This window comes from Calidris pugnax, unplaced genomic scaffold (genome assembly GCF_001431845.1).
Source record: "Calidris pugnax isolate Ruff unplaced genomic scaffold, ASM143184v1 scaffold8, whole genome shotgun sequence".
NCBI lineage: Eukaryota > Metazoa > Chordata > Aves > Charadriiformes > Scolopacidae > Calidris > Calidris pugnax.
This window is the reverse complement of record NW_015090830.1, coordinates 26,250,974-26,266,760: the sequence shown is the minus strand read 5'-3', so window position 1 is coordinate 26,266,760 and position 15,787 is coordinate 26,250,974. Positions and strand designations below refer to the sequence as shown.

The 15,787-nt window shown below is 38.7% G+C and overlaps 1 protein-coding gene and 1 long non-coding RNA gene across 2 annotated transcripts in view; one reads left to right on the top strand and one right to left on the bottom strand.

Annotated features, from left to right (window-relative positions):
* RECK (reversion-inducing-cysteine-rich protein with kazal motifs) overlaps positions 1-15,098 on the top strand; it is a 61,533-nt gene extending 46,435 nt beyond the window's left edge. Inside the window, exons 14-20 of the mRNA XM_014941003.1 lie at positions 2,379-2,501; positions 2,963-3,134; positions 5,212-5,404; positions 7,342-7,552; positions 8,873-8,946; positions 11,500-11,655; positions 13,837-15,098. Coding sequence (XP_014796489.1) covers positions 2,379-2,501; positions 2,963-3,134; positions 5,212-5,404; positions 7,342-7,552; positions 8,873-8,946; positions 11,500-11,655; positions 13,837-14,052 — 1,145 coding nt within the window. The 3' untranslated portion in view covers positions 14,053-15,098. The remainder of the gene's footprint in view (positions 1-2,378; positions 2,502-2,962; positions 3,135-5,211; positions 5,405-7,341; positions 7,553-8,872; positions 8,947-11,499; positions 11,656-13,836) is intronic.
* LOC106887468 lies at positions 10,234-13,846 on the bottom strand. Its single transcript, XR_001411896.1, has 3 exons — positions 13,722-13,846; positions 10,980-11,161; positions 10,234-10,845 (listed from the first exon to the last, which is right to left on the bottom strand). It is a non-coding gene; the product is annotated as an uncharacterized LOC106887468 (long non-coding RNA).
* Positions 15,099-15,787: the final 689 nt, after the last annotated feature.

Here is a 15,787-nt window from a genome sequence, read left to right as displayed (position 1 = left end):
TCTTTTGGTGGGGTTTGCAAGGGAGCCATGATAGTTTCATCTGGTTCCCATCCCTGGAGGGGTTCAAGGCCAGGCTGGATGGGGCTTGGAGCAACCTGGTCTGGTGGGAGGTGTCCCTGCCCAGGGCAGGGGGTTGGAACTGGATGATCTTTAAGGTCCCTTCCAACCTGAGCCATTCTATGATTCTATGACTCAAATTATGAAATGATTACCAATGAAGAGGACAGTTTGCGGTGTACACTCTTTCATAGTGAAAGCCAATAGTCTTGCAAAGTTTTCAACTGGATCCTAAGGCAGTAACTCTTTACCCTGAAGAATCACTTAAGAAATCCAGTGTTTGGCATAACTTTCAAACATTGGAAACTCTTCTTTCCTGCTGACAAATTCCTTTATCCTAAGGCAGTAACTCTTTACCCTGAAGAATCACTTAAGAGATCCTGTGTTTGGCATAACCTTCAAACATTGGAAACTCTTCTTCTATCCTGCTGACAGATTCCTTCTTCCTTGGGTAGTACTGTGGTTTAAACAGAACTTTTTGCACAACGGAGTCTTTCTCTTCTATCCCCTCTTGTTTTGCCATCATTTGTCTAGGAGTACCTCTTCCAAATTGCTGAAATAGTGTGAATTTTCCTCGTGCCCCTGTTATATTATTCAAAAATTCTAATACTTAATCTCAATCCTTTCAAAGGAGATTTGAGAGAATTGCCTTATTTTGTAAGGCATACTTGCTCTTATATTTTCCTGAAGAGCTATGTATTTGTTGGTAGTCTTTAACAACTGACCTTGTTATGGATAGATCAGCTGTCATCAATATTAATTGAATTTACATCGAATCATAGAATTGTCTAGGTTGGAAGGGACCTTCAAGATCATTGAGTCCAACCATCAACCTAAGTCAGATAAAAAACCATCACTAAACCATGTCCCTAAGCCCTACGTCAACCCGTCTTTTAAACACCTCCAGGGATGGTGCCTCAACCCCTTCCCTGGGCAGCCCATTCCAAGGCTTAAGAACCCTTTTGTTGTAAAAATGAACCTCCCTGGTGCAACTTGAGGCCAATTCCTCTTGTCCCATCGCCTGGGACTTGAGAGAAGAGACCGACCCCCCCTGGCTACACCCTTCTTTCACACCCTCCTTTCAGGGAGTTGGAGAGAGCCAGAAGGTCTCCCCTCAGCCTCCTTTTCTCTCAGCCTCTCCTCATAAGACTTCTTCTCCAGACCCCTCACCAGCTCCGTTGCCCTTCTCTGGACCTGCTCCAACACCTCAATGTCTTTTTTGTGGTAAGGGGCCCAAAACTGGACACAGCCCTCGAGGTGGGGCCTCACCAGTGCCCAGTACAGGGGGACCATCCCCTCCTGAGTCCTACTCGCCACACTGTTCCTGACACAGGCCAGGATGCCATTGGCCTTCAACATGAAACATACAACACGGTGAAGGGCAGTCGTGTGAGCGGTTCACAAAACCAAACTGGAATTGCTAAATTGAATAAAAATGCCTGCAGTTTGCTGTTTGAGTTTTAGAATCAGGTGTGTAAAAGTTATTCACAACATGCCAAAATTAGGCAGATTGTTCCACTCCCAAAAAGCAGCTGTGATGGTGTCGGTTGTGTTATTAAGGGCTCCTCCAGAAAGCCAGGGAGTGACCACAGACCCCTGTGTTTGTGTGTGTCTTATGCTAAAGCTGGATCGGGGTTTCTCTTCAGCTTCGCTCTGATCATTCTCGCTCCTTGCTTTGGAGAAGGCTGCACTGTAACTTGTCCTGCTTGTTGAGGCTGGAATTCCGGCTATAATGGATGTTGCAAAACAATAAAGACTGGAATGAAGCATTGGCACTTTTTATCTCTTGACAAAAAGTACAGGCAAAGGAAAGAAATGAGAAATAGAGGAATTTTGCATTGTGAAGGAGACTAGGGCTGAAAGTTCAGCAGTCTTACGTAAAATTAATTTAGGGGAAGAATGTATCTTTACAAAAGCTTTTCCTTTAAAAATAATAGCTTGAGAGCCAGAATTTATAGAAGTACTATGTACCATGCCACTAGTTCTTCTGGTTTCTGAGTGTATTTCTTTTTGCAGCTTTCAATTGTTCTTAGGTTTTCTTTTTTTTTTTTTTCCCTAACATGCAGGCTTTGAAAGGATAAAGTGCTTGCTTCCTTGCTTAACTAATTAATGAAACACACATGTGAACAGACTTGTCATTTAAATGGATGAAGCAAAATGTGAAGTCTAAGAAAAGATAGAAATTTCAATGGGAAAAGAAACTGAATAAGGGAAATTACAGAAATAATATTTAAATTGTACTATCTGTGTGATAAATACGAATATATAGTCTTCTGATATATTTGCACTAATTGTACGTATTTACTTACTTTTATTTTAAGGCCATGGAATGTCCTTTAATATAGATTGTAATGTCTGTTCATGTTTTGCTGGCAACTTGATATGTTCTACACGTCAGTGTCTGACTGAGCATAGTTCAGAAGATGAACGTCGGAAGTTTACAGGTAACTTTCCAAACTCTGGAAACTATAAGCTTCATATTTTTAGGGCAAGGGGTTAGCATTGAAGCTTTTTCTCCAGTATTAATGGAAAATACCTGATAATTTGTTATTAATATCTTCTTTTAACTATTTTTTTTTCTCATGTCCAATCTGCACTTCAGAAAGCACATGTACTTTTAAAAAAAAAGAAATTAGTACTGAAAAATAAAACCTCAGGTAATATGTAAAAAAAGGTAGAGACAGGGTAATGCCACTGGGGACAAGAGGTAAGGAGATTTGGGGGAAAAAATGGAGAAAGCTGAGTAGAATTAGCAAGGGTGCAGAGTATAAACTTCCCTTCCTACTACTTAATAACTGCGTAGGGAGGAGGTGGCTGAAGATACAGCATTTTCTGGAAGTCAGAGGTACCTCAGTGACCCCTTGTGTACCTTCTGTCATGGAAAACAACTGTGTTGGTTTCACAGGTTTGCCGTGTAACTGCGTGGATCAGTTTGTACCAGTGTGTGGGCAAAACGGACGCACGTACCCCAGCGCGTGTATAGCTCGCTGTGTTGGGCTCCAGGACAATCAGTTTGAATTTGGATCGTGTATTTCCAAAGATCCTTGCAACCCTAACCCTTGTAGTAAAAATCAGAGGTAAGAGCAGAATATGTTTTTAAGCTTTTCTTCAGCATCGTCTGCTCGTGAGGCAGATTGACTTTTTCTTTGGATGTGTTGAATATTGTAGTGACATTCTACTTCTGGGATACTCCAATAAAAATAACTGTTTGAAGTAGCTATTTTTATTTATCATAGTTAGTAATGGACTGTGATAACTGGCAATTCTTGTTTATGTTTATGTAGTGCTGTATCATTGAAATTAATTATTCAGATCTCAGTTTTAGCAATAAGAGAACTGCTGTATACTTTCAAAAATGGGGAGAATCAAATTTTGTTGAAATGGTAAAAGTGTGATTTTACTACTTTTTTTTTACACCTTCTTCTAGTAGTTAAAAAAAAAAAAACGCAAACAAAAACCAAAAACCCACACCAGAATTCAAGACTTGGATTCAGTCTTGCTTATTCGGTCAACAGTCTGTGTTTTTTATCTCTAAGATAGGAAAATATCGGTCACTCTGGAAGGCTTGAGTTTCTCTTAATTAGGTTGATATCTTGTGAAAACCATGTCTGTACAATCTCTGTTTTTCAAGGTCAGAAAGAACAAAATCTGTAGAGATGAGCACATTAAAACAAAAATATGCTCTGTACTCGTGTCAGGAGAAAAGAAAATCTGACCTTTCTTACAGAAATCAAAGTCTGTGGCTCATAATATCAGTCTCTGTCTTCAATTTTCTCAGTGTTGTGCAATACAGCAGTCTCCTTTGAATTTGTGCATTTTTCTGTTTTGAAAGAAAGCCACCAGAACAAGTTGTGTAATACTGTGCTCTCATGAAAACTGATTATAGCAATTTTATTTTTTTTTTCCTTTTTTCTGCACTTTAAATGCATCGATGCAGAAAACTGCAGAGAAAACTCTGTAGTTTTGTGGCTGTAACAGCCATTATGGCATTGAAAACTGCCATTTCAAAGCTGCATTGTGGATATAGGCCTTTTAGCTTTTGTATTTTTAATTTGGAAAGTATGGAGAGGTTTTTCAGTTTGACAGAATTACCATTATGCTTAGAACCTCAACCTGTAGTTTCAGTAAAGGACTGTACACAATGCATTTTTTCTGGCTCAGTTTGATAATGTAGCACAAACTAAACGTGCTCATTTTAAAACGTCTCCAAAGTGCTTCGAGTCTATTTAAGATCTTATATTACACTTGTAAAGTGTTTAAATCTCAGAATTTCTGAGTCTTCTCTAATACAGAAGGAAAACGTGTAGGACAGCAGTACTCGTAGACAATAAGGATGCGTTGTCCATAATCCAGTGGTAGCATTGTTGTCATTTATAGAAGGAGGAGATTGTTAAAAAAGCCATTTGACCTTTCATCAGTTTATTCATCAGCCTCTACTGGATGGCATTTCTCTAGCAGAGGGATGTCTTGCAGGATAAGAGCACGGAAGGTACATATTTAATATAGAGGGGGAAGATTTTCTGGTTTTTATTGCTCTGTACTTCTTAACTGTGAAGGCTTGAGAGGGATGACCTGCCAAAAAAGGAAATTGTGTTAATACTAGATTTTTTTCCGTTTGTTTGAAGTTATCCCCAAGATTGGATGCAATATAATATACTGAACATACAAAGCTAGAATCCAGTTAGATATTTGTAATTGAAACCATATAATCTTTTAAGTCTTATTTTCGCTACCTTCTCAAGGAAGGGTGAAGCTAGACCTCTGCAGTATAAGCTTTTTATCTTGCAGTTCACTATTTCCATGTTCTCATTTTCTCTAGTTTTCCTTAAAAATGAAGCTTGGGAGTTGGTAAGAAGTTTATCCAAGCCTTTTTCAAAAATCCATTGAAAAACTTGCTAAAAGATTAATTTTAGTGGAAACTGTAGGTGTGTTCACGTACATTGACTAAACGTGATTTGAGTGAGTTTCAGGTTTGTGATGAGACCCGAAATTTGCTATTCAGAATGTTTTGTCCCATGTATTTCCTGCAGCTCTGCTCAACCATAGTTAACTCTGGAAGAATTTTTCCTAAAAATATTTTCGCTGAATATTTTGAGAACTTTAAAAAAAAAAAATTCCTATGACATGATATGAAATTATTATTACCTTACGCAGGTGCATACCAAAGAAACAAGTTTGCTTGACCAGTTTTGAAAAGTTTGAATGCAGCCAGCATGAATGTGTGCCAAGGCAGTTAAATTGCGACCAGACGCGGGATCCTGTTTGTGACACAGACAATGTGGAATACAGTAACTTGTGTACTTTGTACCAAAAAGGAAAAAGTTTAGCATACCGAGGACCGTGCCAGGTAGGAAGTGGTTCCAGCAATAAATGTCAAATCGTCTTTGTTCTTTAATCTTCAAGTTTGCGATATTCTGTTTTTTATAGCTTACAAAATATTTTCACTGAAAGTAATCCTTTAAAAATGCAATTTTCCTTAGTATAAATAATACTCTTACAAAATTATATTCAGAATTTTGTCAAGTGTTTCTCTGCTTTAGTTCAGAGTCTTAAAACCAATCAAAGACTTTACTTGCGCTTTCTTGGGGGTAATACTCTGATATTTATATTAAGTCTTCCTATATTTTTCTGTATTAAAGCTTGCACTGAAGTATGTTTGCTGAAATTAGTGCAGTTCCTTGGTTAGTTAAATGCTAGTTTTCACCAATTTGAGCTTGTTTTAAGTAAAAATCAACGCCCAGTCATTTAAAGTCTTTAGCATTTTGTGTGATTGTGCCCAGGCTTACCAAGTTCGTTGTTCAGAATCTGTAACCTAAGTTTTGTTGGAGACCAGGCAAGATACAGAGTTGTTGGGAGTGCTCACATTTACTTGTCCCCTGTCTGTTTTGTCATTGGCTTAGGTGTGTAACATAGAAACTGTCATAGTCTTGCTGTTTTAGAGGATATAGAGTGATCATACAGCTGTGGTGACTTACTTGAGTTACTAGTTAGTTGAATAAAATATTTAGACCTTCGCAAGAAATTATGGAAAGAGTCGTGTCATTTCACAAGACTTTAGACAAAGGTATTTTTCATACCTTGTCTGCAAGGAGTCAGCAATTCCATTTGTTTCTGTCCGTGTTCAGAAGCTTGCTTTCATTGGCATTTGACCTCTTAAATATACTAATGTACATGTGCAGGCAGGATAGGAGGGCACTATATGATAATTTTCTTTGGTTTTTACATGTTTTTGAATCAAGTGACATGCTAGATGTGTTTGAGAGAAAATGGACACAAATGTATTTTTATAGATCATAGAATCATAGAATCATTCAGGTTGGAAAAGACCCTTGGGATCATCGAATCCAGCCATCTACCCTACTCTACAAAGTCCTCCCCTACACCATATCCCTCAGTACCCCATCTAAACGTCCCTTAAACACATCCAGGGATGGTGACTCGCCCTCAATAATAAAAAAAGGTATCTAGTAATGGATTTTATTCTTCTGAAATTAATTTAGCTTTTCAAATAATGTCTTATAAATACACAGAATCATAGAATCCTTTAGGTTGGAAAAGACCTTTAAGATCATGGAGTCCAACCGTAAGTCTAACACTGCCAAGCCCACCACTAAACCATGTCCCTCAGCACCACATCTACAGGTCTTTGAAACACCTCCAGGGACGGGGACTCAACACGAGTGTACACACTAAACCACACTGAGATGAATGAATATATTCTTAATAATTCATTGAAATACTAATCAATAAATACCGCAGTAGCAAATGTTTTATTAATAAATTAATAAAACGATACTTTATAGTGATACTTTATTGTAATACAATTATAATAGTCTTTAACTTAGTAAAAGAATTTAAATGACCGTTTAGATGCAGTGCTAAGGGACATGGTGTAGGTGAGGACTTTGTAGAGTAGGGTAGATGGTTGGACTCGATGATCCCAAGGGTCCCTTCCAACCTAGACGATTCTATGATTCTATGATTTTATGTAAGCATTAGCACAGAACAAAAAAAAATGTTCTTTCCCAAAACATGTCTTATTGTGTATTTCTCAGATTCCAACTTACATTTTTGTCACCTTCTTTAAGTATTTATTCTTTGCGTTTATTACCCATTCCTAAACTGGCAGAGTATTTACTCTAAATTTCCAAATTTTTTTTGAATGTTTAGCAATATTATCAGCAAATTCCTATGAACCTCGTGTTTGCTACTGTTAAAACTGCTCTTAGGTTTTGTCCGTAGTGGGAATAACATGACCATTGAAACATTTCTGTGCGTTTTCAGCCGTTTTGCAAATCGGTGGAGCCTGTTTGTGGACACAACGGAGAAACCTACAGCAGTGTCTGTGCTGCCTACTCCGACCGCGTGGCCGTTGACTATCACGGGCCCTGCCAGGCCGTGGGGGTTCTCTCAGACTATGGTTTCCATACAGAATGTGCCTTTGTGAAGTGTCCCCAGCTTTCTGCTACTGGCTGCAAACCCGTGATTGCACCAGGTAGGTGAATTCACTGGTGAAGTTTTACAGCTGGTAGGACAGAGTCTCCAGGCTGCGTGTATAAATCAGCGTATATTTGGAACAAAACTTAGGCTTTAAAATATTGTCTTCCATAATGTCTTTGAGACATCCAAGAGAAAGGTTGAAGTTAGAGATCTTTACTTAGGGCTAGAACAAGGCAGTAACAGAACTCAGCTGAGTAATTCTGTAGTGGAAAGGCCGTGGTTTTAGGAGAGGTACTCCTTCAATCTTTAGGACTGGTGTGGGAGGAACGAATGAGGTCTGTGGTGTGGAGGGTAGAATGGCACTGGGAAGAGGATGAGCAATTTTTCGGAAGCGGCAGCACAGATACCACACCGGAACACCACGCTGTCGTCAGAGTTCCCAGAAGAACAAAGATTATATTTAATTAGAAGATACTGTATGTATTTACAGTACTGTGAAAGGGGAAGACAGGACGGGTAGTTTTGCAGTTGTGCTCTTTTGAATTGGTTTTTTTTTACTATTTTCATGAATGCTTCCTTTATGAAACAGTCAGTAACTAATCACAGATAATACACAGAGCAAGGAAAGATCAGCTTTTAAAAAGAAAACAGGTTTATGAATTTTTCTCATTCACTGGTTTGAAAAAGGGTCTTTGTGCTTTGGAATTACATTTAACACTGTAAAAAGTCACAAATGAGTATTATATATAATAATTTAGGAGGGGTGAATTAAATATAGTGTCATGGGTAGAAAGTTGAACTACTAGCCCTTTGGTTTCTGAGAGAGTGAGGAGAAACTGTGGGAGAAATATGACATGCTTGTTAAACACAAATCTGTCAGACAAGCCCTTCCCCCTCTCCTCATTATATAAAGATCCTAAGCTCCAAAGTGGTATCACTGCATAAATTAATGTTTGCAGCCTGCATAATTGCTTCTGTCGTGCCCTAGCTATTCCAGCTCTAGACGAATATTCATTGTTTCGCTATTTGTGCGTGGTGCATCCGAACAAAACCTTGCCTTGTAGCACACACAGTGCCTGCCTTTTTTAGCTTTTAATAATGTATCATCTGGAAACATGAAAATTCATCTTGCTCTGCGTTGATAGTAGCAAACGTTTGCTGAAAGGTAACTCCTTTTGCATTATTAATGTTTTCAACCTTAAGTTTTAGGAATTGTGCAATTCTGTTACCACATTGAAAGCTTTACTTTGCTTTGGTAGTTTTGCTGTTTTCATTCTCAGTCAGTCTTCAACTTTTGACCTCTGCTTACTTAAAAGTAAAAAGACTATTTGCTTTTATTTCTGAGATTTTTATTATTTTTTTTTTTTTCACATAGGAGCCTGCTGTCCACTATGTGCTGGAATGCTGAGAATCTTGTATGACAAAGACAAGCTGGATACTTTTGCAAAGGTAAAGAGTTTAATCATGCCTTACAGTACATGGAAAAGTCAAGTGACTGTATACTCTCTCCTGAGGAGTTAATACATAAAACCAATTATTTTTCAGTAGATAGTGTGTGATTTATTTTTTTTTTCCTTTATACTGTTTGTACTTTCCTTTATGCCTTATTATCAGGTATAAAAATTGAATTACAGTGTGAGGCAAAACAGAATGAGAGTAGGCACAGATAAGTACATTCGGGTTTGCAGTTTAAATGGCTTGTCACACTAAAGACAAATGGTACACGAAATGCATCTATTTCATGGTCGTAATACAGTGGGTATTTGTTATTTATGACCTTGTTGTTCTTCTGTCTCACTATTTTCTAATGCAGGTAACTTAGTTCTGACATTGTCTTATGTTTAAATTGGATTGTTTTCCACTCTTGGGGTTACCTAGGTAGTCGTCACCGATTTTGTTGCTCATCAGCTAAGAATGTTGGGTTTTAATTTAACATCTAAGTTAGACACCTGCATCCTAAGTTAGACAACCTGCTCTAGTGGGAGGTGTCCCTGCCCATGTCAGGGGGGCTGGAACTCAATGATCTTTGAGGTCCCTCCCAACCCAAACCATTCTATGATTCTATGATCCTTCACTGCAGCTTTTTGGAAACCTTCAGCATAAGCTGGATCTTCTGATGTTGTCTGTCACTGGACACAACACGCTAGGCCCAGGCTCTCCATGTGGTGTATGAAAGGACTGCACTTGATTGACCCTGCTTTTATGCTTCAGTAGTGGCACAGAGCAGAACACTTGATTTTTGGCAAGACATCACAACAAAATAGAGCAGTAGGACTGTGATGCCTAGTGAAGCAAAACAATTCAGGTTTGCATCTGCACACAATTTTTTTTTTTTTATTTAAATATCAAGAAGAAAGAGCATTTCCCCCAAACAGTATAAAATTACATTAACCTATTTATATGTTTAGAAGTAGAGACAGTCAGCTATTGTTGTAAAACCACAGAAAAAAATGAGCTTGAAGAGGACCCCTGGAGGGCTCTAGCCCAACCCCCTGCATAAAGCAAGGTTAGATCAGCTTGGCCAGCTGAGTTTTTAAAACCTGCAGGAGTGGAGATTCCACCAGCCCAACGCCGCTGGGGTCTCTCCAGTTGGTCAGTGTGGGAGGGGGGCGTGGGGAGTGTGTAAATAAAGGGGGAGGATGACTTCTGCTGGCTCTGTTCCTGCTGCTGCAGCCCCAGCATGTGGTTGGCTTTCATCTCAAGGGTCTTCTGCTGATTTCCTCTCAGAAACCAGCATGTGGTTGGCTTTCATCTCAAGGGTGTTCTGCTGATTTCCTCTCAGAAACTGTGTGTGTGTCTGTGTGTGTGTGCACACGTTGACCAATTTTGCTGAGTCTTAGGTCACGACTGCATCCTGGAATATCTTCCAGTTGTCACCTCTCTGTATCAGGGACACGGTGACCAGAGCAGCCTCCCACTTCATACATCACAACATGTGGCTGTGGAGAAGAATTTTTAGTTTTAGTTAGAAGGCAGCTTTCTCGTTAAAGACATTTATTGGACTTGCTCAAGTAGTTATTCAGGTAGTTGGTGACAACTCAACTACTCTGCTCTCACCTACTGAGCACCCTAATACCTGCATTGCAGTATTTAGTAGTTGTTTTTTCTTTCTTTTTTTTCTTCCCTTTGCCACCACAGTCTTCAAGTTTTCAGACCTCATATATAAATACATGTATATACATCTTTACGGTTAAAATTTGTGATTTCAAAACTTTTCAAGTGTTTAGCAAATACTAGAAATTACAGAAGTTTGACTGAAGCTCTGTTGTTTGGAAGCTTCAATGACCAGAAGTCACAAGTAAACTATTTGTGTTGGCGTCCGTACTGTTCAACACATCCAGAAGTGACCTGGAAAAAGGTGAAAAACCTTTAAGCTGTGGCAGTTTTTACACAGACTGAGCATCTACAATCAAATTATTCGTTGTCGGATACAGACAGCAGAAGAGAGATAAGAATTAATTTTAAGAGAAAAGTATATTTACCTGGTAGTTATGTAGTGATCTTGAAACGTCATGTATTCCCATATCTACAGACATATATCCCTGTTTTTGTAAAGCTGTAGCTTTTTGTTTCTGGTGGCTCCTGGAACAGGTTCTGTGACGGCAAAGGGGTGCCAGCTGGTAGGGCTGCTCTGCCTCCTTGTTTCCCAGCAGGGAATACAAGCCTGGAATACATGGGAATACAAGCAAAAAATAACCATTTACATGATTTTGAGGTACATGATACATTTACACACGAACCATGAAGGTGGAGAACAGGACATATCAAAACCATGGTTAATTTAAGAAGTAAAACATTTTCTCTGCTTCTTCCTTTTGCTTCTTTTATGTTTTGGGGGGGTTGGTTTTGGTTTGTTTTGTTTTTTACTAGAGATTAGAACTGAGTAGTTTAAATGGCTGAAACAAATTTTCTGGCATGACATAACGTTATTAAATTTGAAGAAGAGGGATGTCGTTTTGAATAATATCACATCATCCACGAAGTTTGTTTGTTTTCTTCCAGGTAACAAATAAAAAGCCTATAACAGTACTTGACATACTTGAAAAGATCCGCCTGCACGTCTCGGTGCCACAGTGTGATGTGTTTGGATACCTGAGCATAGAATCCGAAATTGTCATTCTCATCATTCCCGTGGATCAGAACCCCAAACCACTGCAGGTAGGCTCTCTTATTATTTTGTTTACCCAGTGTGGATTTACTTCATTTTTATATGTGTACACTTCACTGTTTTCAGTAGAGCAGTTTTAAAACTGTGTGTTTTCCTGTGCACTGAGTACACAGGGATTTCTCTAGTGATTCAAATTCAAATAGCTAAAATTATGGATGGTAAAATGTGTCTTGAGACTCCTCCTTTTCTGACAAGAGGCTTTTGGAGTGTGGGTAGTTAGAGGAGAGAGCTGAAGGAAGGCCAAGGATAGAATAGTATGACTTTTGTTTTAAAATTAATAAATACAGAACCCTCATCTTTCTATGGCTAAAATAACAGAAAATGCAAATTGATGAAAATAAATTACTGAATGACATCTACATTTAATATTAATTTTATATTAAATGCACACCTGCGTATGAAATGGTACTCCTTTGCCTCCAGTGGTGTAATGGTTAAAAGTAAATTGAAATATATATGATATTAGGCAGAAGCACATGCTACATATTGATACCATGTTAATACGTTGTGCGTGTCTTGATGTTAAAGAGTAGCTCACACCAAAGAGGATGTCCTGAGACCATCCTGGTTTGGATACTCCTTCCCACTTACCTTAAGTGCTGAGAGATCCTAAAATGCTGTTAGGACCTTAAAAAGGAAATAACATTACAATAAGCTGCCCGGCTTCCTGTGTCACAGCAGGTTCATGCTGGCAAACAAGAACTCTAAAGGTAAACCAAAAGTGCAGCTCAAAGTTCTCTCAATGTTTTCTGAGGAGCAGTTCACAGCAATAGAAGCAATGATTTGGCTGTGAATTGTGTTAGTATTACTGTCTTGGAACTGTTGTCTGAGACCATCCTGGTTTGGATACTCCTTCCCACTTACCTTAAGTGCTGAGAGATCCTAAAATGCTGTTAGGACCTTAAAAAGGAAATAACATTACAATAAGCTGCCCGGCTTCCTGTGTCACAGCAGGTTCATGCTGGCAAACAAGAACCTAACGCTCACAGTACTGAGCTCTAAAGGTAAACCAAAAGTGCAGTTCAAAGTTCTCACATTTTTCTGAGGAGCACTTCAGAGCAACAGAAGCAATGATTTGGCTGTGTGTTGCATTGTTATTATTGTTGTCTTGGAGCTGTTGCTTCATTTTTACTTTCTGCTTGTTAACCTGTGCAAGCCCAGTGAGGATATCTGCTTCCTATTAGAAGGAACATAATTTCTTGCCATTTTATAGCTGTATATATTGTGTGTATTTCTCTTTGCCCACGCTACTGGAGCAACCCTGCTATGTCCAACTCACGTCTCCTCCTTTAGCAGAAATAGCCCAAAAATGGTACCAGGGCTTAGGAAGCAAAATGTTGAGCCTCATCAACCTGGTGAGCTCTCACTCCATCTGCAGCAGGGGCTGTCTGACTCTGATTTCTGGTGGCCCAGGAGAGGCCACCTGAAACCAAGGAGGAGCTGCTCATCTCACTGGTGACACCCGTTGCTGAGCTAGAAGTTCCTCAACTTTCCAAGCTTTGGGCATCCAGATAATTGAGTTTGTCAATTCACCAGAGGCAGCTTCCAAAGCTGTTAAAGGAAACTTAACACTAAATTGATTCCTGGCTTGCAGGAGAAAGTAAGGTGGAAAAAATGGAATTTTCTAACATTAATTCATAATTATCATCATGTCAGTGGAGGAATGGAAACCTGGGTTTTCTCGGGTTTTCCTATTGCTACCACTCTTCCCTTCCCTTCCCCTAAAACAAATCAATTTTCCCTGATTCAGAAGGAAATTTTCTCCACTAAGGAGAAAATTCTGATTTTTTTTCACTTGCAGCCTTCAAGGCGGGATCTCAGTCAATCAGGAAGGAAGTCCTCAGTTTTAGAGGCACTTTAGTTATAATTTACTGTGAGCTTTTTGGCATCAACATTCAAAACACATCACCCACAATAACTTGTGTGTAGCTTCCTTCCTTCCTTCCCTTTAGCTACTGCTTGGAGCTTCCACACTAGTGTTCATAGTACCAAAGTCTACGAGAAGAGCTCTGATGTGTTTTCTAAGAAATACCCCAAAAAATGATATAAGTCTTACGTGCTGATGGGAATAACTGAGGTTTTTCTTTCCTGGAGTTTGCTGTCTAGCACCGTTTTCACATCAGCATGGCAAGAAGAGTAATAATAACTTCCTCTGTTTCTTTTTTCCTTAGATTGAAGCCTGCAATAAAGAAGCAGAAAAGATAGAGTCACTGATAAATTCGGACAGTCCAACGTTAGCGTCCCACGTACCGCTGTCAGCTCTAATTGCATCTCAAGTACAAGTTTCCTTCAGCATTTCTTCTCCTTGTGTTCAAGTGGTGCCTGTTCTGCACTCCCTCTTCCTCAGCCTTTTATTCACCTTGTCAGGATTAATATATTATATATAAACTGCTTAGAAAACACGCGTAAGTATTGAGGTGTTTTATATTGTGAAGGACATTCGGAATTGTTGATCCACTGAACCAGAAAACACAAATTGTAGAAGATCTGATGAACTAATATTTTTCAATGAAGTACTAGAAGTATTTGGAATAATGTGAAAAGATGATTCTTTTGTTCATTACTAGGCAGATGACTGTTTCAGCACAATTAGATTGTTTTCCGTTGATCTTGGAAACATAAAAAAATACTCTGGAAGGTTCTGACATTATGGATCTATGATGTTTTGCAAGAAGGGATCTTACAGAGTTTTTTTCAGCAATGAACAGAATAGTGGTTTGAGTCTATTGAAGAATGTTAATGTTATATTATTCAGATGCATTATCGGTGACAACAAAAAGCATGCACATATCTTAAACATCATTTTTGGAAGAAAAAAAAAGAATTGCTGCTACTTAATTACCTTACCAAAAATTTAAGAGTTTATTCTCGTGTAAATATGCTTTCATATTTTATTATGAAGAAAACTAACTAGCCCTGAGCCTATTTCAGTAGACGTCTTTACTTGGACTAGTGAAGATTTGCAGGACACGGGGCTCAGCACTTGTAAAATGACAATCAAGCTCTAGACTAGTACCTGACTTCAATGAAGAAATATGTTCTTTTTATAGTTTTGTACATTTCAGAATCTCATATTGGATGCAAAAGTATAAAGAATCTCAGCATCTGTATTTAAGTGCCATTTAAAATATTGCAGTATTTGCATGTTATCTAATGAAATTTATACTTTAAATGTTTATACGAACAGTATGTTTTATTACTTATTGTATTTTATGCACCTGACCTTAGTCTACATGAAGTATTTTATATCAGTATTATGATAGCCAACTTTTGAAGTATATAAAGAAAAACTTATTTTTGCCAAAACGCTGAACTTTGAAAGAAAGCACTGAAAACTTTTTCAACATGTATGTTGTTGTAGCATGTTTGTAGCAATTATTTTCTGCTAAATCTTCTAAATGCAAAAGTATTAAAGCTTTTTATTTTAATAAAACACTCTGTCGTGTGTCCTTGTATATGGATACATGTAATTTTAAAGAATTATGCAATATGGTATATGTTTTTCTTTCTCTCTCAAATTAACACTTAATATCAACTGTGGTTACATACGTTGGTGACTCACACAGTTTAGTGTTTCCAAATAAACTACATTTCAAGGGGGCTTTTACCAAATCTGTGTCACATGCATGTAAATTAATACTTACATGTATTAATCCCACCAGACCAGGTTGCTCCAAGCCCCATCCAGCCTGGCCTTGAACCCCTCCAGGGATGGGGCAGCCACAGCTTCTCTGGGCAACCTGTCCCAGTGTCTCACCACCCTCACAGCAAAGAATCTTTCTACTATCTAATCTAAATCTCCCCTCTTTCGGTTTAAAACTGTTACCCCTCATCCTGTCACTACAAATAACACCAAGAAGACTCACAAAACTGTTACCCCTTGTCCTGTCACTACAAATAACACCAGGAAGACTCACGCACATAATCATCACAGTCTGGATACAAAGAACTTGTCAAATACCTTGATAATCCATGTTTCTGGCATTTCTTCTGTGGATCCTTTAGAAACTTGGATGGATTTCCAAGCCCCATCCAGCCTGGCCTTGAACCCCTCCAGGGATGGGGCAGCCACAGCTTCTCTGGGCAACCTGTCCCAGTGTCTCACCACCCTCACAGCAAAGA